The 27,549-nt window shown below is 40.1% G+C and overlaps 1 protein-coding gene across 2 annotated transcripts in view; it reads right to left on the bottom strand.

Annotated features, from left to right (window-relative positions):
- Nucleotides 1-27,549, bottom strand: part of fstl5 (follistatin-like 5) — a 271,372-nt gene that overhangs the window by 114,992 nt on the left and 128,831 nt on the right. For both annotated transcript variants that reach the window (XM_049585115.1, XM_049585116.1), the window contains exons 5-6: nt 21,931-22,127; nt 8,102-8,222 (exon numbers count right to left, since the gene is read on the bottom strand). In XM_049585115.1, the coding sequence (XP_049441072.1) occupies nt 8,102-8,222; nt 21,931-22,127 (318 nt within the window). The remainder of the gene's footprint in view (nt 1-8,101; nt 8,223-21,930; nt 22,128-27,549) is intronic.

The following is a 27,549-nucleotide window of genomic DNA, read 5'->3' as shown; positions in this document are numbered from 1 at the left end:
CTAGTTGCCATTAAATCCCCCTAAATCTCACACACTGCTACTTTAAAAAAGACAGGGAACATAACTGTCGTGCTTTACTCTGCTTTTGACTGGAGAGCATGTATATGTTGAAATACAATAAATGAAGTTATAACAGAGTTAGTTTTTTTCTTATGGTATACACTAAACATCTGGTTGTGCTGTGACACTGAGGATAGTACTGGATGCAGCATTAATGCAGATTACTAAATATAAAGGCACAACCATGATGGCTATTCCTGTCACATACAGCACAGAGTAACTTCTACTTATTGAAATTCTAAAATTACAGTGCAGCTTTACCGACTGAGCTGAGGCACAGCATAACTCCTGTACTTTATACACCACAGCCCATACTGGTGCTCATAGATTACAAATTATTCATTACAAAACTTCTGTATATGCTCGAGAGGTATGTTCAAGGTCACTGCTTTGCACATTATTCTGTAGCCTTCCTCACATGCTCTCTGTGTACTGCACAGCTGATGTTAATGTCTGACAGTAAATGCCCCAATGTATCGTGACACTTTGACCAAAAGTTAATGACACTTTATGATAGATGACACCTTATCTGTTTACCCATGATGCACTAGGCCATCAGTCACCAAATTATTCAACGATGACAAGGGGCTGACTATCAGTAGCGTGACAGACATCATTCATATCTGTAACATCATCTAATTAAAAGACATCACTCCTGCCAGACAGTTGCCTTACTGCTAGCTGAAGCAAATTGATTCTCAACCCTCTTCTAGTCTATGCAAAGGAGGAATGAATAATGCATGGACATTAAAGTCTTATCTTCTGTCCTGACAAACAACGTTGCCACGCTTTGAATATTCCACAAAGGTGTGCAAAGGGTCCTTATTAGCAGAGTAGTCAGACAGGTGCCGTTTTCATGGGGAGTCATTCTGCATTTACTGCTGTTCGTTTCCAAGCTGCACCATAATTCTGGACACATTGGATCAACTGATTTACTTTATGATGGTGCTCAGTTTACGACTGCGCTTAAGGTATTTGCATAGATTTTTATAGCTGCCACTCACAGGTTATGCCGGCAATGAACTGAAAAACTATAACTTTGCGATGCATTTGTGCCACAGGCGCTGTGACCGAGAGGCCAAATCAATCCACAGATTTCTGACCATGTTGCTCCTCTGTGCTGCTGGTCTCCTCACTACACCTCTCACTGAAATACATGTTCAAGGCTATGACTCAAGTCATCATGAATGAAGATGACGTGAACAGCTGTGCACCCAGCCTCTCATATTAAAAGAAATGTCTCACTGTGTGTTATGTTATATAGCTGTTTTATACCTGTATGTTGTAGAACACTGGCAGTCATAAAAATAGATTGGCCATGCTCCATAAATCTGATTGACTAGTGTTTTTTAGTCGCCCCAATAACATAATAAAAAGTAATGCTTTCCCAATTAGAATTTATTTCCTAATGTGAATCCTATAGATGATATTGGATGATTATGAGCATCAGGGCAGGCTACATAGTGCAGCCCATGTTGGTGAGCATCTAGACTGCTGAGCAAGAAGCTGAACCCCACTGTGGTGTGTACCTATATGGTGAAAAATCCTTCAGCTCAGACTCTGATGGGAGAAAATAAGCCCTGCAGGGCAACAAAAATCTTTGATATGCAATAAAAATGTTTAATATTACTATGATGATATGACCTGTGATAAACAGATACTAATGTGTGCATATTAGCCATACAGTTTGTATGTCTTTCTGCTTTAATAGGTACTGCTACCATAGATCCAAAACACTAAATAAAGAAATGTAATAAATGATTTGAACATGTATATTGTTACTGGCCGTAATGCATACATACTGGGTATGACCTCGGTATTTAAAGGTATAGTGTGTAAGATTTAGAGGGATTGCAACCTGCTAAAACTTCTCCCCGCTAGAATTACTTCAGTTTTTTTATTATTCATATGCAGAGGTCTCTTCCTCTCAAAAACAAACAGACCAGATGATTTAAACTGGTAAAAACACAGAATAAAACAGTTTAACATTACAAAGCAGTGAATCCTCGACAAAGTTTGGCATGTTGATGCGGGCGGCTTGTTCACCACGCACTAAAGTGTGCACACCTCTTCCCTCTGATAACTTCAGATCCAGATATTCAGAGGGTTTTTAGCGGGAGCTGAATTATCCCCAGAGGTCTCTTCCTTTCCAAAACAAGGGAAACTGTGACTGTGTTTGTTGCAGATGGGCTTCTAACTACGGTGGCTGCCACAAAAACACGCAAACGTGGATGGCCCTGTTTAGAGCCAGCGTTTGGTTTGTCCATTCTTGGCTACTATAGAAACATGGCAGTGCAACATGACCATCACCATCAACTAGGACCCATTCCCGATGGAGATACAAAGGACTCATTCTAAGGTAGCGAAAACACAACATTTCTTATTTTCAGGAGGTTAAACACATCTACAGTACACTTACTACATTATATTCCATTCATGTCAATATATCCCCCAAAATCCTACACACTATATCTTTATTATTATTATTTTTATTTTATTTTTTTAAACTGTCTCGTAAAACAACTTGATCACAGAGGTAGTTGGGGACCTGTTCTACAAGGATATGGTGGAGCTTGCTGATAGCAATTTCATTAGATTTTTTTAAATAGAATTTTTACAATCTGCCCACATAGGAATAAATTGGATATAGTTCTGATTTTAGCATCCAGTTATTAAAAATACTGTAGTGAAAGAACAAGAATGTAATGACATGTGTAGGCTTGTGTGTTTTAACAAGAAAAATAAAGGTAAAAAAGTGTCATTTTGACACAGACAGCGCAAGAACAAAGCAGTGTAACTGTAAATTGCACCAAAATGTGGTAGGGACTCTTAGCATCGTGTTTTTTTATTACGTGTGGGGATTCACAGGACCACAGATGTTTTGTCATTTGGTAAAATCTAAACTGGAGAGACTTTTTCCTTTGCATGCTCTTTGTTTTCCAAACAAAGACAGCTATTTGACACCTATCTCACACCTCAGTGAGACACAAGTCTCACAACTTGATTGGACAGGACTTTTACACTGACATGTGACTCTGATGTCACAGGCATCTGTACAAGGTCTACTCCCTCCAAGCTTGCTCTCTCTTGCTCTGGAGCTTCAACAGCTCACACCTCTTTCCGGCTGGGCCTGGAACAGCACAGAGGCCCAGACCCTTGCTCCATACCCCAAACCACTAAAGGGAGGGCAACTGATCATGGACTCTCTTGCAAACACAAGGTTTGCAACTAGCTTTCCAACAACAAGGAACTAAGTGAGTTAGCACCCAGCGTCTAACCCTGCTAAACCCTGAGTGACCAGCTTCCTTGGAGTTTCACCTTTGGAACAAAGGACCCAACAAAGACTGCACCCGGAACCATCTTCCCAGCCTTCTTCTGCCGGCTAACAAAGCAGCACACCACCAAGTGACTCTTTTTCCCATCCATTCAAGGATCGGTAACGTAACAACTGGGCATAGCTTATCACAGCTTTACAGGCTAAGCAAGACTGTTTAACTTGTTGTATGTGATTTGATGCTGTTTACTGAGTTACTGTTGTGATAGACTGCAGTTAGGTCATTGATTAGTTGGCTTCGCCAAAGCTAAGTGTTTAGTTTGCTAATACTGTTCACAAACAGATTCTTGCACCCAACTAAACAATCTCTGATCCAATCACTAATCCAGACCGTTTGCAACACAAATCACATTCACATAGACGCATTAACAAATAGGCTTTCAACAGACCTACACCCAAACAGGCATCTCAAAGTTCCCGCTTCTTTTCCTTGGTCTTTGTCCTGACCACACGGTCAGACAAACACCTCGCCCTGAAGACGGCCTTGATTCGGCCATTTTGGTAGTTCTCTGTTGTCAGCCATTTTGTTTTGTAGGCCAAACGGCTCCTTGATCACCACACCCGCCTTTGTCTTTCTTTCTCTTCTTTCTCTCTCTCACACACACAACACACATATACACACCAAGCTTGTATATAGTTAGTTAGAATTTGTGTGTTTTGGTTTGCTTTGCTAGTTTGTGAATAAATATAATTCTTTGGAATCATACCTGCTGTCTGTTTAATGTTGCACAAGAGTGAATGAATAGTCAACCTCTGCTGTGTCAAGAACTCCAAAATCCTTCAGGCATTACCGTTAATTTTGGTTGCTGTCATTAATTTAATCATTAATCAAACTCCAAATTAATAGTTTAGCCTATTTTATGAGACTGATACCTTTAACTGGCTATCATTTTTCCCTTTACGGGAATGGTGCCCCACGAGGTGATTTAATGTTAATTAAGTCACATTATTTAACATAATTAATAATTATTAATTATTTCCGATAGCCAATTAAATCCCAACATATTTGGTGCCACCGTGTGAAGCCTAATGTGTTGACCCCAACACATGACCATTTTGGTACAAACATTTACCTGCCAGTGTGTCAGACAGCCGGATATACGTTTGGCACTGGGCAGTTGTTAATTCTGGACCCTGACGGCAAATGCAAATAAAAATATTTTTCTTATTTTTTATGTTAGTCATTTGCTGTGTCAGTCTTTTATTATGTGTTGATTGTTCATATTGCAATGACAATGGAACTGTTCAGCACTAGAGCAAATGAAAATATGAACATCAAATTTAATGGCTCTCCGTGATGTGAAAAGCTGCTGTTACTGCTGAAACCACTCACAACTGACACCAGAGTCTGCAACTTACTGCGGCTTTCACAGCTTTCTGATCAGTCAGTGGATTTGCCTGTGTCCCAGATCTACAATCACTTTTTTCTTAAAACCACATGAAGTTTTGACAAATCCAGGTCTCTGTATTTTCTAAGGCTTCAGCTCCTTTGCACCATGACTGTGTTATCTCCCTTGGTTGATGAATAGAGTTCTATTGAAATCAGGTGAATTGAAAAGTTCAATACAGTTGTTACTCTCTGGAGAAGGTAAATTTGTGACCTTATTATCAGCCTTTCTTTCTCAGCTTCCCTCACAGGCACACTGAGGGCCTATCTTTGAAGCACCTAAGCATTTAGCTGAGTGAAGTGGGTTTAACGATGAATAAAGTGAATAAGACACCAGCTGAGAACTACAATGACCTCCAAGTATGTAAAAAGCTCATATAAATTCAGTGTTGGGTGAGCAGAGGTGAAATGGCTTCGAGCGCTGCAGAAGTGTGCATGAAATTCCTGAGTCAAGCTGAGTTGTTGACAAAGACACAAAAACTACTACTGAGCACATTACTGCGTGATTGAATCTGCTACTTTTTAAATAGTACTTTATGGAAATGGAAAGAAGTAAAAGAGAAGAGTAAGACAGGTTGAAAGAAACTCAGCCACAGAGGGGGAGATTTTCTAACATTAAATATCCCATTTCCTCGTGAGGAGTTAAGCTGGAAGCTTGCGAGAAAGAAAAAAAGATCTAATAAAATGAAGAGGAAGTAGTTGGGAGCTAAAGGAACTCAACTCTTCAAGGAAACGCAGCTCTCCGCAGTTGGGCTGGGGTTACTTTATTTTCATGACTTGCCAGAAGGGGTTTGCTCCCACACATCCACGTGTGATGTGGAGAACAGCAGACAAGATTAGACTCCTCCACTTTGCTGTTGTGACTTTGTCTGCTCTAAGAGATGCTTTAAATACAAAGGGCTGATGAGATGAAGGTTGATTATGAATTCTCTCCCACTGCTAAATGTGTCAAGCCAGCCAAATGTCAGAGGATATTCTGTCAGAGGATATTGAGCTGACTGAAAATGTCAGACAGAGAGGAACCGTGAAAGAGCACATAAGGAGGAAACAAAAGGAGGAGAGTGGTGCACATGTGTTGGTGTGACTCAGGCATGCCAGAGCACCTGTCATATTATAATGGAGGAGGTGTGGGGGGTTTGGGTTGAACTACTGTTTCGCATTAGTCATGACCTGCTTCCTTTGGCACCAACTTCATATTGAACGGCTTGTTATGCATCTACACAAGAAAACCAAACATTTGAAGATCAACAATACAGTTGGCAACAATTTGAAGTTCAGAGTATGTAAACCTTGGCGAGATATCAAACACTTTAACTGGTTTGTCAACAGAGTAACTTTGTAATGACCCATGTTTACAAAGGGAATGCAACTGACTGATTTCAAAGTAGAAACAAACAAAACTCAAATTAATTAGGCAACCTAATTTCTCTCATGGAGTCCAAAAGATTTATACATAAGAAAGACAGTAGGAAGAGAAGCACAAGTATCAACTTTATCTCAGGTTTAAATGAATTAAGGAAATTAAAGCACGGCGCCATTATTTGGACTGGGGTTTGGGTTTTTTTAATCATTCTGCAGCTTCCCAGTAGTGTTCCTGATGTATTCACACCCAGAAATTTTAATTTTGGTCGAAGTATGTACATTTTAGCTTCAATATGCTATTTTTTCAAGCCCTCTAAAACTGTTTGCCAAGTGACCTTTGGCATTTGGGATAAAAAATGTCATCACTTCATCATTTTAATCTTATTAGACATTTGTGTGATGTTTTGTCAAAATAAGCATAAGAATTGTGGAGTTTTGGCCAAAAACACATTTTGTGAGGTCACACTGACCTTGACCTTTGACCTCCAACCACCGAAGTCCGAATGCTTGAGTCAAAGTGAACATTTGTACCAAATTTGAGGAAACTCTCTTTAGGTTTTCTTGCTATATCTTGCTATAAATGAGACAGATTTTGGGTAACAGGGACCTTTGGCATACAACCACCAATAACTAATCAGTCCATAGTTGAGTCCAAGCGAAGGTCTGTGCCAAATTTGAAATAAAAAAATCCCTTGAGGGGTTTTTGAGATATCATGTTGACAAGAATGGGATACACAAGGTCACAGTGACCTTGACCTTTGACCTAAGACCACAAAAGTCTAATCAGTTCATCATTGATTCAAAGGGGACGTTTGTGCCAAATCTGAAGAAATTCCCTCAAGGCATTCTTGAGATAATCTAGTTCACAAGAATGGCACAGACATATGTACGGATATATCTAAGAGGCATAAAAAAAACTAATGGATGGAGGCAGAGGGTTGTCCAGCAACCTCCATGTGCTGTGAGGTAAAATTACTGTTTCCATCAATGGAGTTGAAAGGGGTTGTCTGATGGCAAGGTAAGGCAGTAAAATAATCTAAATATAGCCTACACTAAAAATGTTTTTTTTCTTGGTCATCCTTGATTTAAGGTGGCTAAAATACATTTTGCTGCTGCCCCTGTTCACAACCACCAGACTCCTTACCGTAATGTTACGTCACAGAACACAGGGCGTTACCAGTTACTGCTACCCCTGATCAGTTAGTTTGTTTTTGTCATTGTGGGTCTTTTTGGCATCAACATCAGCCTACACTGCTGACCACCATCTAACTGTAGGTAATACAATGACTACGGCTCTATCAAAGTGTTTATAAAGCACAAATGCAGAATTAAATTGAATCTCAGCGTGTCATCATGTGGTTAAATCATGGTTTAATGGCATCATGTTCCACCTCCTAGCTCAAATCTTACAGACTAACACTTTTCTCACTCTCTTTGTTTACACCGTCAGCGATAGGCGTGTGAGGAGGGTGGTGGATCAGCACTATAACCTACATCACAGCATTTTGATAATGTCTGAGTGGGAGTTTCTGTTTGAAAACATGAAGAAGAAGACAGATGAACCCACCCTGTAATTATGTCATGAACTCTAACAGATTTCTGTTGTTGCTATCTATGGTTTCAAGTTACCCTCTCTTTCACAGTTTAATCACACTTATTGCTGAACAAATAAATTAAGATTAACTAGTGTAAAGTGATGTGGACACATTTGTTACAATGTTTAAGAAACAATATTAAGACTATGGGAACAATGAACTTCAACACATATAATAAACACATTAAGATATATTAAAAGTATGAGAATTTCAGCTCTGCCACATCTTATCCAAAGTTTACTCAGATGAAGTGAACGGAAAAATGCAGGCATGAAAATATCTAGTGCTGCTGAAACCCTGATCTGTCAGGGACGGTGTTAAGCCTTTTCAAACTTGGAAAACTTGGAATGAAATGGCACTCACCCAAAGCTGTGTAAAACTCCTCTTTTGTCAGGTGCTCGTCGTCATTGACATCGTTGTACTTCAGCAGGTCGAACAATGTGCACTCAGAGACATCTTTGGACAGACCTTCATGCTTGATGACCTACAAAGAGAATGCACTGATGTTGACAGACGGTGGACAGTACTTTAAGGTGGGACTGAAAAAATACAGCAATACTGCCAGGATTAAGGTTTTTTCATTAACATAATGAGTTAAAATAATGAGGAAATGGTCATAAATGTATCTATCCAAATATCTGTAAGTATCAACAACAGCATCCTTAAAATTTATATGGTGATATTTAGAAAAATATCAATCATAGTCTTGTTAAAATGGTTAACTGTAAGGCATCAGATATGTTAAAACTTAGCAATGCTTGAAAATTCAATTTGAATGACTATACATCTGTCACAGATACATATTTATAATGTTCGTAGTGAAGTGTCTAAACCCTGATAAAGACAACTTTGTCAAAGTGTTGGTTTCATCCTAATACTTCAAAATGTATAATATTACCCTCTAAAGTGTAGTGTAAATGCACAAAACAGCATTAGATGGAAATTCACAAAGTTTACGGGGACATCTCACACCAAAATTAATAAATATATATTTTACCATCGGCACGCCTAGCTTAATTAGTGGCACACTAGCAATAAGTATGCAAGGGAGTTTACTGAATTGTTTGTAAGAGGTTCCCCACACATTAATTTATTTGTAGCACCCATCATGATAACAACATCTGCCGCATTGCACTGATTTTCTAATTTTGGAGCTGGACCGTTCATTAGGAGCACTTTTGATATATATTCACTTATGTTACTTTCATTTGATAGGGACGATGCAATTTAACATAGTTCCAATACAGAGTATGGGACTGATGTGTTTCAAAGAGTTTATAGCTGTTGCCAATTTTCAACTCTTGTCCCTAGTTGGAGTTTTATATGTAGATCTAAAATGTTATTAAAAATATAAAGTTTCAAAGATCACGCAACCTTAATACACTATAAACATGAAAAGGACAATATATTACATAGATCACAATGTACACACTACAATAGACATACCACTACACACATACCACAATACACCAAAAAAAAAAGTTTGAGCGCATTCAGCTAGGAGTGGCTATAGCTCTGGTTTGCTTTTAGCCAGCTCTTGACCTTTGTTGTGAAGAATTTTAAATCTGTAATCAGTTTGATTTCCATTGGTAACATGTTCCAGAGTTGACAGCCCTTTATGGAAAAAGCTGATTGTACAAATTTAGATTTATGATATGGTATTTATAACTGCCATTTACGTTGTTCCTTGTTACTCTCCTACTGTCTTGTCTTTGAATGAGGCTACCATTCGGTTATTCATTGTTCATGTAGTCTGGGCACAGACGGAGCAGCAGAATGCCAGGCACAGTGTAAGTGATATTTAACCTTTCATCGATCTGATCTGATTAGCTTATCCACCCCGCAGCTCAAACTTCACAAACTGCTGAGAAAAATAAGGATCTAATGGAGAGTTTCAAGCTGCTTTTACAAACCCACTAAAACCAACAAATTTAGAGAGGCAACAGAGACTGATACAAAGGGACGGACACACACACATCGAAAGTTCACAACTTTAGCATTGCACTTGATGAGGGGGTGGATGTAAATGACATACCACATTTGGCATCATGGCAAGATACTGTAATGTGACTGTGAGGGAGGAACTCTGGTGCTTAAATCAAGGTCTAAAGCAACAAAAGATGAAGATAAAGCCAAAGTTTTTATGGAGCATTTTGAGGAGCGATGGATTGACGTTATATTAATATGGCACACAATGGTTAACAAGGAAATTTAAAAATTGTACCTCATATTAAAAGGTTGCCAAACCCTGATGTGGATTGATAAACAGCACTATAGTTAAGAGGGAAAATGTGTACTTTTTATTTTTGGCTGAAATGTCCCTAAGTGCAGTGCTTGAGTGAATGTACGTACTTTGTGTATTTATTCAATTTACTGTCCACTTTTTTTTTGAAAGTTTAGATATAATCTCTGTGATGAGTCAACGTTTCGTGGCCAATCTAAAATCTGTGTTGAATGTCAAAGTTGATGAAACACTCAGAGCATTAGCTGTCACTTTATTACAGCCAAACTGAAGTTTTGTCACAATAGATGGTGAAAGGCCCCAAACACTGTGCAGATTTTATCATCACCCTGCTAAAGTGCGGTCCTACTCATCCCCCCTCCGCATGGCCATGGCAGTAAAACATCCATCATGCTAGATCAGCTGTCAAAACGCTGATCACAAGGGACGGCTTTATACATCATGACTCGTACATCGGATCACTGCACTTCCCTTCCCAGATGGCTCGCTCAAAATTTAGGAGTCACCTGTAATGGCATATCCTTTGTGCATCATACAAACACAACAAATAATGGTGGCCTACACAGTAAAACAGCTGCTTTTTGTATATTTGGTCTCATCTGCAAAACAGTTTCTTTCTTTCTTGTAAGTACTTTATAATTAACTGTTGATCTGCATCTAAACCAAAACCAACACAAGCTACAGATTGCAGATTCATGCAGATTTATCAGAAAGAAAGGTAGTGAAAAATATTGGACACTGGTCCTTTCTTGCTTGTTCTGTCTTGAGTTGAAGATTTTTGAAGTGTTGTTGGAGTCGCAGGATTTGATGCTTTAATGCTTCTAAAAATGTCCTGACATGACATCACACAGAAACTTTTGATTAATCTGTTTACTTCAGATATTTGTAGTCACTTTTTCTGTAGCGGCCATTCAACCCCAGTAAAAGAGGAACGGCTTTCAGCAGAGAATGTGAGCTAAATGAACTGATACACATCATTGATGGTATAACCAGCTGTAATGTTTGTGAATGCAGCTTCTGCCTGTTTCAAATCGAAGCTTAATTTACAGAGTCAATGGAGCATCGGCTGGTTAGTCAGACAGAACACCGATCTGCCCAAGTTTTTACTACCTCATAACATTTTAGAATCATTTCAGTAATTACAGAGGGCCTATTTAGGTAGTACAGACTTTATGTATCATAACCACCCTCATTTGGGTGGAAGATTCAACATTAAAGGTCAGTAAGACCACCGGATCTTCAAAAACTTTTTTTGTTGAACACCCCAGTACTATCAGAAACAAATTTACATCAGTCCTGCTGCTTCACGCTTTTCAAAGGCGAAATACAACATTTCCACTCTTAGATATGCGGGAACTGGTGTCATCCACACAGAGAGGGCGATATAAACTCTTTGCTCCGACAACAGAAACTCTTCACATACAGTACAGGCCAAAAGTTTGGACACACCTTCTCATTCAATGCGTTTTCTTTATTTTCATGACTATTTACATTGTAGATTCTCACTGAAGGCATCAAAACTATGAATGAACACATGTGGAGTTATGTACTTAACAAAAAAGGTGAAATAACTGAAAACATGTTTTATATTCTAGTTTCTTCAAAATAGCCACCCTTTGCTCTGATTACTGCTTTGCACACTCTTGGCATTCTCTCCATGAGCTTCAAGAGGTAGTCACCTGAAATGGTTTCCACTTCACAGGTGTGCCTTATCAGGGTTAATTAGTGGAATTTCTTGCTTTATCAATGGGGTTGGGACCATCAGTTGTGTTGTGCAGAAGTCAGGTTAATACACAGCCGACAGCCCTATTGGACAACTGTTAAAATTCATATTATGGCAAGAACCAATCAGCTAACTAAAGAAAAACGAGTGGCCATCATTACTTTAAGAAATGAAGGTCAGTCAGTCCGGAAAATTGCAAAACCTTTCAATGTGTCCCCAAGTGGAGTCGAAAAAACCATCAAGCGCTACAACGAAACTGGCACACATGAGGACCGACACAGGAAAGGAAGACCAAGAGTCACCTCTGCTTCTGAGGATAAGTTCATCCGAGTCACCAGCCTCAGAAATCGCAAGTTAACAGCAGCTCAGATCAGAGACCAGATGAATGCCACACAGAGTTCTAGCAGCAGACCCATCTCTAGAACAACTGTTAAGAGGAGACTGCGCGAATCAGGCCTTCATGGTCAAATAGCTGCTAGGAAACCACTGCTAAGGAGAGGCAACAAGCAGAAGAGATTTGTTTGGGCCAAGAAACACAAGGAATGGACATTAGACCAGTGGAAATCTGTGCTTTGGTCTGATGAGTCCAAATTTGAGATCTTTGGTTCCAACCGCCGTGTCTTTGTGAGGCGCAGAAAAGGTGAGCGGATGGATTCCACATGCCTGGTTCCCACTGTGAAGCATGGAGGAGGAGGTGTGATGGTGTGGGGGTGTTTGCTGGTGACACTGTTGGGGATTTATTCAAAATTGAAGGCACACTGAACCAGCATGGCTACCACAGCATCCTGCAGCGACATGCCATCCCATCCGGTTTGCGTTTAGTTGGACGATCATTTATTTTTCAACAGGACAATGACCCCAAACACACCTCCAGGCTGTGTAAGGGCTATTTGACCAAGAAGGAGAGTGATGGAGTGCTGCGGCAGATGACCTGACCTCCACAGTCACCGGATCTGAACCCAATGGAGATGGTTTGGGGTGAGCTGGACCGCAGAGTGAAGGCAAAGGGGCCAACAAGTGCTAAACACCTCTGGGAACTCCTTCAAGACTGTTGGAAAACCATTTCAGGTGACTACCTCTTGAAGCTCATGGAGAGAATGCCAAGAGTGTGCAAAGCAGTAATCAGAGCAAAGGGTGGCTATTTTGAAGAAACTAGAATATAAAACATGTTTCAGTTATTTCACCTTTTTTTGTTAAGTACATAACTCCACATGTGTTCATTCATAGTTTTGATGCCTTCAGTGAGAATCTACAATGTAAATAGTCATGAAAATAAAGAAAACGCATTGAATGAGAAGGTGTGTCCAAACTTTTGGCCTGTACTGTACATACATGAGCACTTTGGCCCCCAAAGGCCTTGATGAGGGGTTTGATATTAGACATTCCTTTTAAGTTAATATTCTGTCATGTCTCCCACAGTAACACTGCCCTCTCAATATACTTTGTTCTTTAGGAATATTTTCATGTCTTACTGTTTTTCTTTGTTACTTGATCTCAACTGCAATTTACAATGTTAGATTAATGACAAAAGGAGCCTCCAAATATGACTGTTGAGCTGCACAATTTATCAAATATTAATCTCGATCACAATTTTGGCTTCCCACAATTAAATTACCATAATCACCTGCAACACTGACGTTTGAAATGTGTGCTCAGCTCACAGAAAGTGTTTCCTTAACTAACAGGCAGCCTCCATTTTTGAGGAGTTGTCATGATGCTGCACTTGCGCCCTGCAGCCGCAGCCTGTGAAAACTTTCCTGAATGTTGCAGCTGCAGAGGAGTAAAATGCAACAAAGAGCAGACTGGCAAAACAAAGATTAGATGTTTGGGGCAGAGGGCGAAGAGCTAGTCCCTCGATACAGATCATCATCAACTGTTGTTTTGGAAGTATTTCAGATATAGGACAAGTGATGTTAAGCAAGAACAAATCATGTATGTAAAGAGTATATGAGACTTGTGTGTGCGCTGCAAAGCAACACTTACTCCTTTAACCACCTGACAAAACACCACAATCTGCAGTGCAATTAATGCATCATGCCCAAGGAGAATAACTTTGCTAACGTTGCCTCATGGAATCCCTACCCTCCCATATTCTTTTTATGTGCCTTTTTGCACTTCATATAAGTATCCTCGATCAGTTGTTTAAGAATAATTAAGGATGATATTTGCAACAGGTGTGGTATGTCAGTTGACGTATCACAGGTATTTCAGATGGCGACTCTTGTATTTATCAGAAGTCTGAGGAGGGGCTGCTTGGTGAAACATTACACAGCATTAAAATCCGTCTAACAGGACCTTTCTGGTGTGCAGATGTATTTATTTTCTGCACAGTCACACATGAACAGATGTATTTCAAAACAGTACTGGTCACTGGCCTACTTTCAAAGGCTGTTGGCAATGTCACATCTGCATGCTGCTGTCCTTCACCAGCAGAAGACCATTTTTTCTACATAAAACCAAACAAGTAAGTTTTGTTTTATTCTTCTGTTATAGGGGTGGACAATAAAACAACTATGCATGATATGTCAATATAAGCAAGATATACATTTTGACAACACCATTTATACAGGCATAGGGTCAAATTGTGTTACATGACTGATACCAGTGTGCATCACTCCTCTCTCACAGCTCCGCCCCACTCACTCACTCACTCACAAGTTCTCTAGCAACACGTTTTAGAGCCGAAGCCTGAAATGTAACAACACAACACAGCGACGCAGACCTCCTGTCTATTTCTGTAAGCTGAAACCATTTCCCTCAGTGGAAACAAAGATTTTATTTACTTTAATTTCACAGAAACAATAAATTGTCAAGACAGTAAAGTCTCCACAAAAATAGCATTGTAAGTCTTGCATGTGATTTATCCTGGCTTCATATGAGCAGAGGAAATCTCCGCTAGTCGCTAGGCTAATTCATACAATGTAAAATGCTATATGCTTGTGCTAATAAGGTTAGCATGTAGTAACTGGAAAACATGTTTAGTATAAGACAGTTGTTTTGTCAGTGAACCTTGTGAGCTGTAATGTAGCCGAATTTTGTAACGTTACCTTTGTTAAATGTTGCTGTTGTCCCTGGCTTCATATGAGAAGAGGAAAAGTATGCTAGCCTCAAGGCTAGTTTATACAAACAGGCCTGTGCTAATAATATTAGCATGTTGTTTTTGTGGGGAAAATGTGTCAAGATAAAGACAAGTGCTTTGTCTGTGAATGCTGTGAGATATAGTAAAGCCGATTTGTATACTTATTTCTGAAATTGTCGTTATTAAAGGGCCAGTGTGTAATATTTGGCATGGTTTATTGTCAAATCTGAATCTGAATCTGAATATTCTACCCATTAATATGTTTATATAAGTGTATAATCACTATAAAATAAAATTTGTTTGGTTTTCGTAGCCTTATAATTATGCTTATATATATATATATATATATATATATATACACATGCGCCGCCATGTATGTAAGGCAGCCCGAGTGGACAATCCAGCCAGCCAGAGAACGCGTTTCGCGTGAATAAATGAACCAACGAAGACAGTGGAAGGAAGGAAGAAGGAGGAGGAAACAGCAGAGAGTGTTAGTAGTTTGTCGATAGAGAGTAGTGGAAGGTTTTTTTAGTTATAAAGTTTGCGAATGTACCACACTTATCACGCAACAGGAGAGAATGAACCCGAACGTCATCTGCAAGGAAAAGAAGACGCAACTTCACTCTTTGTGATGCACTCTCTGCGGTGCTTTTCCTCGTGATGATATATCTCCCTAACGATGGTAGCACCAAATCCCATTCTGTGCAGCAAAATGGGAGCGGAGGATTCAGCCTCTCTTCTCGCTCGCTCAGTATCCAAGTTCCTCATCTGTATGCTCCGGCTCAAACAGGTATGGCTCTGGGTCTGTGTCCGCTACAAGAAACTCTTCAAAATCACGTTCAAAATTGTCCATTGCAGCTACTATAGTCCGGAGATATTGCTAGGCTAAATAAACAGCTGAGCTCTGTTTACCGGCTACGCTGTCAGTCAGTGTGCGGGCTGGAGATTGGTGGAGCAGAGAGGGGAGGGGGTGCCCGCTTGGTAATGTAAACAAGTATGTGTGTATTAAGTGTGTGTGTTACGCCAGAAGAGTCAGAGTTTGGGACGGAGTCTTTTACCCCCTGGAGTGTTACCGGAGTTTTTGGAGCACTCAAATAAACTGGCCTTTTTCCCCAACGCTCCTCTGGTCTCCTGCTCGTGAGGGATCCATTACAATATCGTAACATGGTTTAGATTTCTAAATAAACATTTACCTCGTCGCTAGATAGACCTACTCCTGAAAAACTCATGTCTGCGCAAGGCTTTTTGTCCCTACGAGGCCACTGTCATTTACCCGACAGGAAGGGTGAGCGAGTGAGCCCTGCAATCTAGAATTTGACCACTGATGTCACTGTTTTCAACCCATTTTACACAGTGGCCCTTCAAGCCATGTTTAATGTGTGTTTTAGGTGTGTTAATACTGAGATATATATCGTGTATCGCCAGTCAGCCTGTAAATACCGAGATATGAATTTATGTCCATATCATCCAGCCCTATTCTGTTCATCTCTTGCCCTTTCTCACTTTATCTTCATCTTGACATTTAACACACCTTTTCCCTAAGAATTCAAAGACTGTTTTGTTTGTCCCCTACTTAGCTGACTGCTTTCATTTTCCTGTAGACAAATTAAGATAGTGTATTTAACCTCTGTCGAACTGCTGCATAAATTTGTCCTACGCAATGGTCAGAAGTTGTTGAATGTTTTTTGTGTGTAGACCTTTTGTGTTGGTCCTGTCGACAGATCTTTAATACTAATGCTCTTTAAGAAATTATTTGAGTATTTTCACAGATTTGCATATTCATTATAACTATTCTGGTCTAAATGAGGATTTCAGTTGCTCTGGTCTAATTCTCAAAGTGTAAGTGTGAGCAAGGGTCACCTATGCTCAAACTTATTTTATGATTAAAAATAAATATTTTTCAAAATAGAACTGCATAATAAACCCTGACTATACTCCTGTGGAGGGACAAAAAGAGCAATCTAGCCAAGTGGTATGACCTTAAAATATTTTTGGGGGGTTGATAATTCAAAAATGATTTTTTTTTTTCATTGCAATTTTACAAGCTTTAAAAAATACCTTTTAATATAACTTTATCCTTCATGTTTTTAGACATAACAGTTAAGGTTGACAGAGCTAGAGCAGCGTTCATGGTGGACAAGGTCTTCTCATTCCTCTTTTGCTAAAAGGTATTATTTCAAGCATTCGTTCTCTGGTCAAATGATAGATATGAGCAATGCAAGAAGAAAAAACTTTTGATTTGCCATTTTAAAAGGGCACCCAAGACCAAAAGGGCAGGGACAATTGCTCCCTGTGCCCCTTCATGTGCATACTCTAGCAAGTCAAGTAAGCCAGGGTGAAGGCTTTCCATCCTAGAATTTCAAATGAGATCAGAAAACACTCCAATTATAAAGGGCGCTTTAGGGCACGAGAGTGGCAGCCATGGCTCGTACTTTCAACAGCTGATAAGAGAGTGATTTGCTTGTGCAATGCTGTTTTTGAGGGCTTGTTCACACCAAAATTTAATTTGCATAAATCTCTTGTCCTCTTTCACATTCATCTTTTGTCAATATGGCAAAACTCTGCGGCTTAAGCAACAGAGGTTAAGAACATGCAGATTGCCCTGTCAGTGCAATCTAAGTGAATGTGAAACTTTATACATTGTGCATGATATTTAAAACTCGCATCCTTTGGAGAGAAAGGAAAACTGTGTATCCCGAGCTATTAATTACACTGAAATTACATTCTGTGAAAACATTTAATATACCAACACAAAAACTCATTAAAGACCCAATCCATAATTACATTCAGGCGCCCTTACGTTGAGGCACTGTCAACCCACAACTGCCTTCGCTTATTAAGTGATTTATCAGATTGATGAAGCTATTTCACTCTGGTATTTATTATGCAATCGTTAATTATGCAGTAATGTTGATATGGGGTGAAAGTATGCAGAAGCTTAAAAGTTTTCTCAACATTTTTAGGCTATAGATGTGTGTAAATTAAAAGGTTTCCTGTCACTAAGGCATTGCAGTTTCAGTGGCAGTACAACACAGTGACAAAAAACATATGTATGAATACACAGGGCTTCCTCCAGAAAAGTTGTCAGGCCAGGCGGCAAGTTTATTCTGAGGGGAGCCAACAGCCATCGCAGTCAGGCAGCCAAGTGTTGGGCTTTTTTTATTTGTAAAAAGTAGCATATGGTCTCATATGCAAATGGAATATGATACAGTTTTGGTCTGAATTCATGTAAGGCTGCCCCTGCCTAAGAATTTTCCTAGTCAACCAATACTCATCATTTAGGGCCATTAGTCGACAAGTTGCCTGCATGTTTATGATATGAATTTAATTATTAAATGATATATTTTGGGCGGGGCAACACAATGGTTTGAGTTGAAGGTGTGAGAGAGAATAGTATCAGTAACATTGTTAACACTGTGCTACATTACAGAGAAATACAAAACCGTACTAATGAACCTTCATTAATACAGACCTATATTTTATCTACAAGTGCACGTCACACACTGAGCGAGCCGCCTGTTAATGACGCTGTGGGCTAATGGGCATGTAGCTACTTCCATGTTTCAGATGATACGTCATGTTTGTAGTCGACCAATGAAGATGAGTTTACATATCACCTTGGGTTCGTCCTTCACCTTCTCAAAATGATCCCACACTTTGGATTTCCTGCCTGACATGTTATTAACTAGCCTGTGGAATAACCGCAGATACCAGCCCTGGAAATTAGGGGCTGTACACGTGCTGCGTCTTTAAGCACCAGGAAAACGTGAGGTTGAGGGCTGGGTACTACTCTTGTGCCTTTTCTGTGCCAGCTTTCAAGAGCACGGCAGCAGGTTTTGTCAATAATCATATAGTGTATTTACCTGAGTGCAGAGCTGATCTTCTTCCAGGTGCTGTTTATAAGTGTGTAGACCTATCGTCTGTGGGACAGATATAAAGCTCTGGGTAGCCCTGCTCTAACATGATCAACTTTTCTGTATTTATCAGACTGAATATTTACAGAAGAAGAGAAAGATATCTGTCGGCTGTCATTGGTTTGTAATGTGACTCCTGTTTGACTGCTGAGCGTGGACACCTCCTGTGTCTGCCCTTTCAAATTAAATTCCCACATAGTCTGGTCATATAGGTTTTGGTTTATTTTGACAAGCCGCAGCTCCTAATAAAGTCTCACATCTGTTTGTTTGTTTGTTTGTTTTTTCCTTGACTAAGTGACCAGTGAAATCTTGCCAACTAATGACATTTCAGGTCGACTAGCATTTGTTTGACTATTAGGGGGCAGCCCTAAATTCAACAGTGATTGAAAATGGGGAGCGGCCTGTAATGTTGCCAAGGACAAAATGTGTGGGAGAGAGCTCATTGAAGGCTTATCTTCCATTGCTGATGAAGAGGAGTATGTAAATGGTTAACATTAGTGACACAAAATGAGCGGTTGCAGAGTTTTAACTCCTCTTAGTCAATATTATAATGAGCTCACTCACTGTAACTCCAAAGGTCGGCTGCTGACTCATTTGCTAGTTGTAACTGTGACATTACCGTTAACATCAAACAGCCTAATGTTACCTAACTCTTAACGCTAACATTAATACTCGCAGGCTTATCTCACTGACTTGGGCCAGAGTCCTGCACTGATGGGTACCCGCAAAAACAGCTGATTTGTGGGTGTTTTTTTTGTTTTTTGTTTTTTTTTTGTTTTCCCGGGTTCGGATCTGGGTGGAAAAAATAACATGCGGGTCAGATCGCGGGTTTTAGATAAATACATCAACATTAATATAAAATAATAATTGAGCTAAAAACTTATTCGGTAAACTACAGATAACTATCTTGGTCAGTATTTACTCTCTGAGGATTGCTTCCGCTATTTCGCAACGGTCATTGGTTCAGTTGTTTACACGTGTTTCACCATCTAATAACATAATTTGTGATTGGACGAGAGAATCAACATGGCTGCCACCGTCTAACAAGCGCAGCTTCCAAAACAGTAAATAATTATTTAGGTATTTAAGAAATAAGTGGATAAAACGTACAACTATCACTTTATAATGTTTCTGAAGTGTTTCCCTGATGGATTACTTCTCTCCTCGATGGATTCTAAAAACACGCGACGGCTCGTAACTGCTGAACGTCGCTCTGGACAGAAACTAAGTCTATTATTACACATGTAAAGTTCCTTTACATAGATTAAAAGTTTAAAAGCATTAAACGTAACAAACGAGTGCTTTTACACTCATATGGGAGAAGAACACAGAGGGTTGATGATGGAGCTGAAGGTTTTTATTGTGAGAGCTGCTTCATTCAGGTCGTTGTTTTCTCACTGGCACCTTAACTGTGGTGATATGCTGTTCAATATTCAACCAATATGACCCAAAATGATTACTTTAAATCCAGGTTACGGGTCGGGCTGCGGGTCGTGTTTCAATGGGTCGAACCGGGTTGCGGTAGTAATTGGCCTGATGCGTGTGTTCGCGGTTCGCGTGTAGTTTTGTAAGTCCCTGGGTCGGAGCAGGGCGGATCTTGAAAATTGGACCCGTGCAGGACTCTGACTTGGGCTGAATTCCCCAATGCAGTCGAGGCTGTCATGATGTCAGAGGCGGTCAAATCTGTACCATTGTGTGTGCAGTCAGTTTCATTTTTATCACAGGTCACTGTAACATCAGCAGAGTGTTTTTCTCTACTCTTAAGACTACTGATGTATAAAACAAGTTGCAAAAATACACTTTCTTAAAAATCCCTGATGCTTAGGGCGGGTGTGGGTCAACTTGCATGCCATCTGGCTTGCAATAAACTGTTGGAAACCTGCATGCATGCAAAAAAAACCCTCTTTGGATTTAGTTGAAAAACCCCAAAGGGCCACCTGCAATCCAATAATATTTTAAATTCTGACTATTCCAGAAATGCTCGCCTCTTTTCTTCCCTCTGAGCATTTGTCTTGTGTAGCTGATAGTGTATGGAATCTGCCAACATTCCCATATGTATCGAGGATAAAAAGGAGAAGAGGGCTAAAAGCAGCCCTTGAGGAACCCCTGAAAAGAGCTACTCCATCTGGATGTTAATTATTACTGACTAGCTTGTGTCATTCAAATACCTAGGGAGAGCTGAAGTGGTATAAATGGCATCACCAAGAGGTTTGAAAATCCAAAGTAATATTCAATAGCTTTAAAGGGCATATTCAAATTCACATTCAGAGCATGCCGACAATATTATTCCATGAAACACAGCTCAACATGGTTTGTTGACTATGCATTTCACTCACTAAGCATTGATTTTCCTCATGCTGGCACGGGGAGCCAAGTAAATGTAAAAACATGTAAAAATATGTAAATAATATGAAAATATGGCAAAAATATCCCTTTTTTCGAGGCATTATTTAGATGCTTTGAACTCAAAATACTAAAATATATTCAAATTAATCTAATGACACCTCCCCTGTTGGGAAAGAGGGCACTGACAAAGCTAACCAAGGTGACCCCTGTGCAGATGGGCTTTCCAACTGGATCAGCAGGAAACTGACCTAAGAACAGCAACTGGTTTCATGTTTCTGAGAACTACAGCAGGTTGCTTACCCTTTCAATTATTTAAATACTTTCTATATTAAATCAGTCCTCAGGTACTGGGAGACTTTATTTGTTATGCAGAATATCCTCCTTCCTCATGGCAGTCTCAGAAAGCTCTTTTTTCAAACCATCCCTCTTGGCAGGGCTGGTCAAAGGCTGCAGCCTCCCATGAGCACAAGACTCCTTTGACCCACATTGCTTTTCAAAAGCTTTACTTCGAGCCACGCACCATAGCTACCAGAGGGAGGGGTGAGAGGAGTAAAATGGACACAATTATGGCAGACATCAAAGCGGCTAGATTAAACACCTGAGCACATGGATGGTTTGTTCATTTGTAGTCTCCATTTGGACGGGTATTTAAATATAAACGACTTGGTGGCTTTGACAGTCTTAAGGGGTGCTGTGGAGTGGCTTGAAAGGGGATGTGCAGTTACAAAATGCTAAACAGCTTCTTTTGGGGAACAAAACCTGACAATGAAAGATTTCCTGTATCTAAATAATGTTTTAAAAATGTTACTGAATTAACTACAGTATGTTTATTTTTTCAGATGCAGATATCTTGTGTATTAAATCTCATCTTTTGTTCAGTGTCCTTACCTGTGAGAGCTCGCTGGCATCTATTTGACCATTGTTATCTGCATCAAAGCGCTTGAACATCATATCAACCAGTTGCTTCCTGGCAGCCATGTTGTCCTTGTGGGCCCCATGGATGTTAGACCCCATGTATCGTTTGTCATGCAAATCCAGAATCTTGTTTTTCAGCCGACGGTAGTCACTCAGTCTGCAGTTATCATCTGGGAAAGAAAGATAAAGGCAGAGGCAGGATGGTTAGGAGCGGGGGAGAATATTTGTAATGAACTTGTAACAATTACCACAGGAAGAGCTGAGAGGAAAGTATGTTTTTGTTTTGTTTGGAGTAACACTTTTTTTTAAAAAATGTTAACGTGACGTCTGAAAAAAGATACTCCATAAATACCTAAATGACTCCCAGGTGCTGAAGAATGTGCATAATTAAAAGCATTGAACTTATGATTCTTAAAATTGGATGCAATGTTTCAAATGTCAGCCAATTAGTACCTGTGAAAACTAGAATCCCCCTGAAGACTCACATTATTAAACAATAAGCTGCTGTTTATATTCAGCAAAAAACCCAAATCTGAGCGTGTCTATGATTGTCTGAATCACAATAACAAATGCTAAGGATTATTCTCCCGAGGGGGAACACAAACAGTGACAGTCATGCAGCATTTCACTGCCTCAAACTAAGAAAGCAGCAGCCCCGTCACCACAAAGAAACTGACGAACAAATCCATCACACCGGTGTCAAGAGCTAACCCTGACAGCAACAGAAAACATGATGGTGTTGTATTTACAATCTGCCATCAAAGGCACGAGATCAAAGAAGTCAACTAGATGAAAGGTTCAGCCGAGTAGAGTCGAGGCAAAGAGAAAATAATGACTAGAACTACAGGTTGACACATGTCATATCAAATTCTCATTGTTAGATCTGGAAGTGTTTCTCCTCTAATAACAGTTATATTAGCTGATGTCAACCAACCCACAAGAAAAACTTTGTTGTTCTCCGAGATGTTTTTCAAATCTCAGGGGAGGAAGGTGACATCACTGCCACATCGCACATACCTACATGTGCAAAAATATGCAATATTAGCTGCTACATGGAGTCTTCTGCAAGAAAAATGAACTTTGTTGAGGATGATCAGGCGAGAATGATTTAGTGAGAGCAGTAATGAGATCTTCACTCAGCAGAACTGAGTGCTCGCTGACTAGTTAAGCAGGATCGCACTAACCCTGGAGACAAATCACATGTATGTGTAGGATCTCATTTTTGTCTTAAAAATTTCTTCAAGCATTCCTTCAGCCAAACAACTTGAGCAATCAGCGAACATTTGAATGAGATGTTCGATGTAATCCTGATGCCAACCGTCAGCAGAGTATGAGAGGCTGAAAGAAGTTCTCCGAACACTCTGTCAGTAAAATCAATGGGTTTCCACAGAGGCTATTAAGCGATTTTCATTTTCATCTCAATTCTCTGTGACCTTGTAAAGTACAAAGGTGTAAAACTTCATTCCCTGGCATTGAAATATTTAGTATTGTGACTGAGAAAGGTGTGAGATGCAACAGTTATGAGCCTCTCTTTGGTTTTAAACCCTGAAAAATACAGGACTCATTTGTGGATCTTTTCATATTCACCACTTATAGACAAAGAATTAGTGTAAACAAGGAACTTAACTGTAAATTAAACTGATTAGAGATGATTTAGTGAGCTTCTTAGTTCTGCATGAAAAACACCAATTTTCTAAGGGAAGACTGAAGAAATTATCCCAAATTCGTTTAACCACAGATGGGCGGGAAATAAAGGTAACACCTGAAAATGAGTGGAGAAACATGATGAATGCAAATGCCACCACGCTGGAGGGGTCACTGAGTTTGATGAGTGTGAAAAATGATATGAATCATATGCTGTGACCTTACACAGTCACCAGCCCTCAATCCAGTTGTATACTCATGGGAAATTTAGTGACGATGTGTTAGACAATGCTCTCTGCCACTATTATTTCAAAACACCAAATGAGGGAATATGTTTTGGAAGAATGGTGGTTAGTCTTCCAGTAGAGTTCTGGTAGTTGCATGGGTCCAGACCTTGGACTTCACCCACTCTACCAAGTTGAGTTCGTCAGGTTATGACATGAAACAGCAGTTTCTCAGTTAAAATAAAAATGTAACATTGTTCTCTATGGTATCTATGTTTTGTCTAAACATGTAAAAATATGTTAAATAAAGAGTTAAAAAATTGAAAATTAATCTCATCATTTTATCAATGCCACAAATGGGACTAACAGTGTTATCAAGCTCTTGTCAAGCTGTGTCAGGGTGTACCTTAATCAATGAGGAGCAGGGTTGGATATCAGCACCAGCCACCAGCTAAATGCAGGTGAAATATACAAGTGGCTGCTGGGTTTGCTTTGCTCATCAGCCAAAAAACCCCCCCATAGTAATCCACTGAGTGGCTCGTGGATTTTGAAATCCACAAGCCACTGTGGCAGGTGCACAGATAAGTTAATTTCCAACCCTGATGAGGAGTAATAACAACAATGACAGGTGCTAAAGACAAGATGAAAACTGCTTTTGAGGTGTTTTAGCAATTATGCTAGGCCATTACTAAAATAAAATATTAATGAAAATAGACGAGATTCCTAAACTGCGCCAAATCTGCAGCAATAGTTTTGGCTCGCTGGGAAGCCAACAAAGCAGCCGCTGAGTTCCACAGTCAGCTTTGGGGCGCTTCCCCATCCTGAAACTGAACCCTCCACGTATGCAGCACTCTGTTGCCGGTTTCAGACCTCAATGGCTGGCTGCAAAGCTTTGTAGCACTTTTGCCGTTTGTCTAAACCTGGCGTTCTCACCCAGATGTGCTCTAAGGTACCGACATTTGGCACTGACCGATTTAACACAGATCAGTGGTGTCGACGACAATTCTGGTACCCGACCTTAGTGCGCTGCCACAAAAACAACCCCTAAGTCCTGCACTGATGACATATTTTCCTTCTACATGCTTTTCGGGGATGCATCAGGATGCATTAGTGTTTACACTACAAAAGATGTGTGGTCAAATGTGTCCTGGACCACCTTGGCAAGAAGTTTGGGTGATCGGATCACAATGCGTCTTAGTAGTCATTTACACTTGTATTTAGTGCTATCTACTTGTGCATGGATTACCCCAAGACGCATTTCAACACCAGGTATAAACAGGCTCTGTAAAATCACAGTCAGAATCACCTTTATTGGCCGAGTATGTTTACACATACAAGGTATGTGACTGTTTTGGGGGGGGGTTTACATTGCTTTCACTGTACTTACACATAAATAGACATAACAGCCAGGAACTAGGCCACAACAAAGAGCGCTGACGCTGGAGGCTTGTGGCGTCCCAACACTTAACTAGGTCACTTTATGTTGGTTTTTCCTTTAATCTGATGCCCCTGTGTTTAAAGGTCCCAGTTGTTTCTAGGCTGTACAACTGTTGTCCAAAATGGAAATCTCCTCTGTCAATGCTTTGTTTTCTAATAACAATGTGGAGAACTAAATAATTGAAAGCTCACATAGCCAGGTGGAGAGAATTAAACATAAGCAAGGAGCTCAGGAACAACGCTTCAGTTTGTTTAAGCAGGTACACCTGTCAGCGAGAGGCACACTGAGTTGCTGACAGATGTTGGAGCTGCATGCTCAGTCTGAAGCTTCATGAAACTAGCAGAGTGTGAACAAACAACAGTGGTGGCTGGTAAGCTTGTCGTCTCCATGAGCCACTGCAGATAGAACGCCAACAGGAGGATCTGTTGAATTACAAAATCTGTTTTGGCCGTTAAAACAATGAGAGTGGCTGGTGAATTCTTGGGAATGAAACCAGCAAGTTGTATTCTTGCCGTGGAAACTGCATCAGCTGCTGGTGCGCAGGCTGTTCAGGCTGCAGCATGCTGCACATCATGGGACAGGGTCTGTTTTGACAAGCGTCAGTGCCAGAGAAGCTGCCTTGGTCACAAATGGCAGAATGAATAAAAGATAAATGGCTGCTGGCATAACCAGGGGATATGAAGGTCAGCAACGTCAAAGGAGCATACACTGACACATGCATGCACACCCACACACGTGTGCACACACAAAATGGACAAACACACACACACTTACTCTTACATACGGTCTCCCCATCCCCAAGTATCCAAACAGTACATGTCCACACAGGGGACTGTCAGCATTAATTAGACAATGGCTGCTATAATCTCTCTCAAATCAACTAAACCAAAATATATTAGTCAAAACAGGCCTTTCTGGAAGTGGTAACAACTCAGCAGAAATCTATTGTATACTTCAGTCCAATCAAGATCTACTGATAGGATTCTCAGTCTTGTAAAACCCAGTCTTGGGTTGCGTAGGTGTCTCAGCCACCCAAATTGCTTTCGAGCTGGGACACATTACATTGCAACCTGCTTGCTTACTCCATTTAACAGGTTGGGTAATCACTCTCACAGAAACAACGTCAGTGATTTTATCTAGGATGCTTTTTGATAATATAGGGCTGCCCCACTTGATGATGATAATGATGATTCGAAATCATCAGATGAGAAGCCCAGGTTTTGGTTCCAGGGTTAAAGGACAGTTCACCCCAAAAGCAAAAATACATATTACCTGTAGTGCTGTTTATGATTCTAGATTATTTTGGTTTGAGATACCAAGTGTTGGAGATGTTAGCTGTAGAGATGTCTGCCTTCTCTCAAATATACTGTAACTAGATGTCACTCTGTTTGTGGTGTTAAAGGCGTCAAAAAATAAATTTGAGAGATTCAACAGTAACCATGACCTGGTTACTCAGCACAGTCCACAGACCTTGTTGTGAGCAATTTCATGTACGAACTATTTTCTTTCTTCCAAATTACACCCCACCAACTGTATCACCGTGCAGAAGAAAGCTTCGACTCATGGACGAGAGGCCCATGTTCCTAACAGAATGAGATTAGCTTGCTCGGAAGTGCCTGGCGAGCTAGCAGTAGATGCATGCTTCCTTCTGTGCAGTAACAGGGTTGGCAGGTGTAGTTCAGTAGAAAGAAAGCACTTCCTGCATAAAACTGCTCTCAACAGGGTCTGTGGATTACCAGGTGATGATTTCTGTAAAGAGACATTGCTGTTGAGCTTTCAAATTTATTTTTTTATGCTTTGAAAACCATGAGCCGACTGCCAGCTAGTTCCATTATACTGGAGAGAAGGCAGACATCTCTACGGCTGATATCTCCAACACTCAGCAACTTGCACCCAAACAATATAGATTAATAAATAACAACAGGTAAGAGGAAAAATATGGATTTTTGATTTCAGGTTGAACTCTTCCTTTAAGGCACTGGCCATAAACCACAACAGAATCTGGATGAGGAACTTAGTTGCGTCTCTTTCCCCTTTCATTTCCTGACATCACTTCATTGTCACATCTAATATGGTATCCAAAGTGCGTGCACCTGTGAAAAAACACTTCTGAAGAAGAACAAAAAATAAGCATTTTTTTTAAATGTTGAAAGCAATTGTTCTAGTGAAATTTGCAGTGTCAATTCAAGGCACCACTAAAATGCATTTTAGAAATCAAACTTGTTCAAGGTAAAGTTTTACATGTTTTTTTTTTTCAACTGAACAAAAGACAGCAGCAGCTCTAAC

The sequence above is a fragment of the Epinephelus fuscoguttatus genome, linkage group LG9 (genome assembly GCF_011397635.1).
Source record: "Epinephelus fuscoguttatus linkage group LG9, E.fuscoguttatus.final_Chr_v1".
Taxonomy (NCBI): domain Eukaryota; kingdom Metazoa; phylum Chordata; class Actinopteri; order Perciformes; family Serranidae; genus Epinephelus; species Epinephelus fuscoguttatus.
The sequence above is the reverse complement of the archived record's forward strand: the minus strand, read 5'-3'. Positions and strand labels throughout refer to the sequence as shown.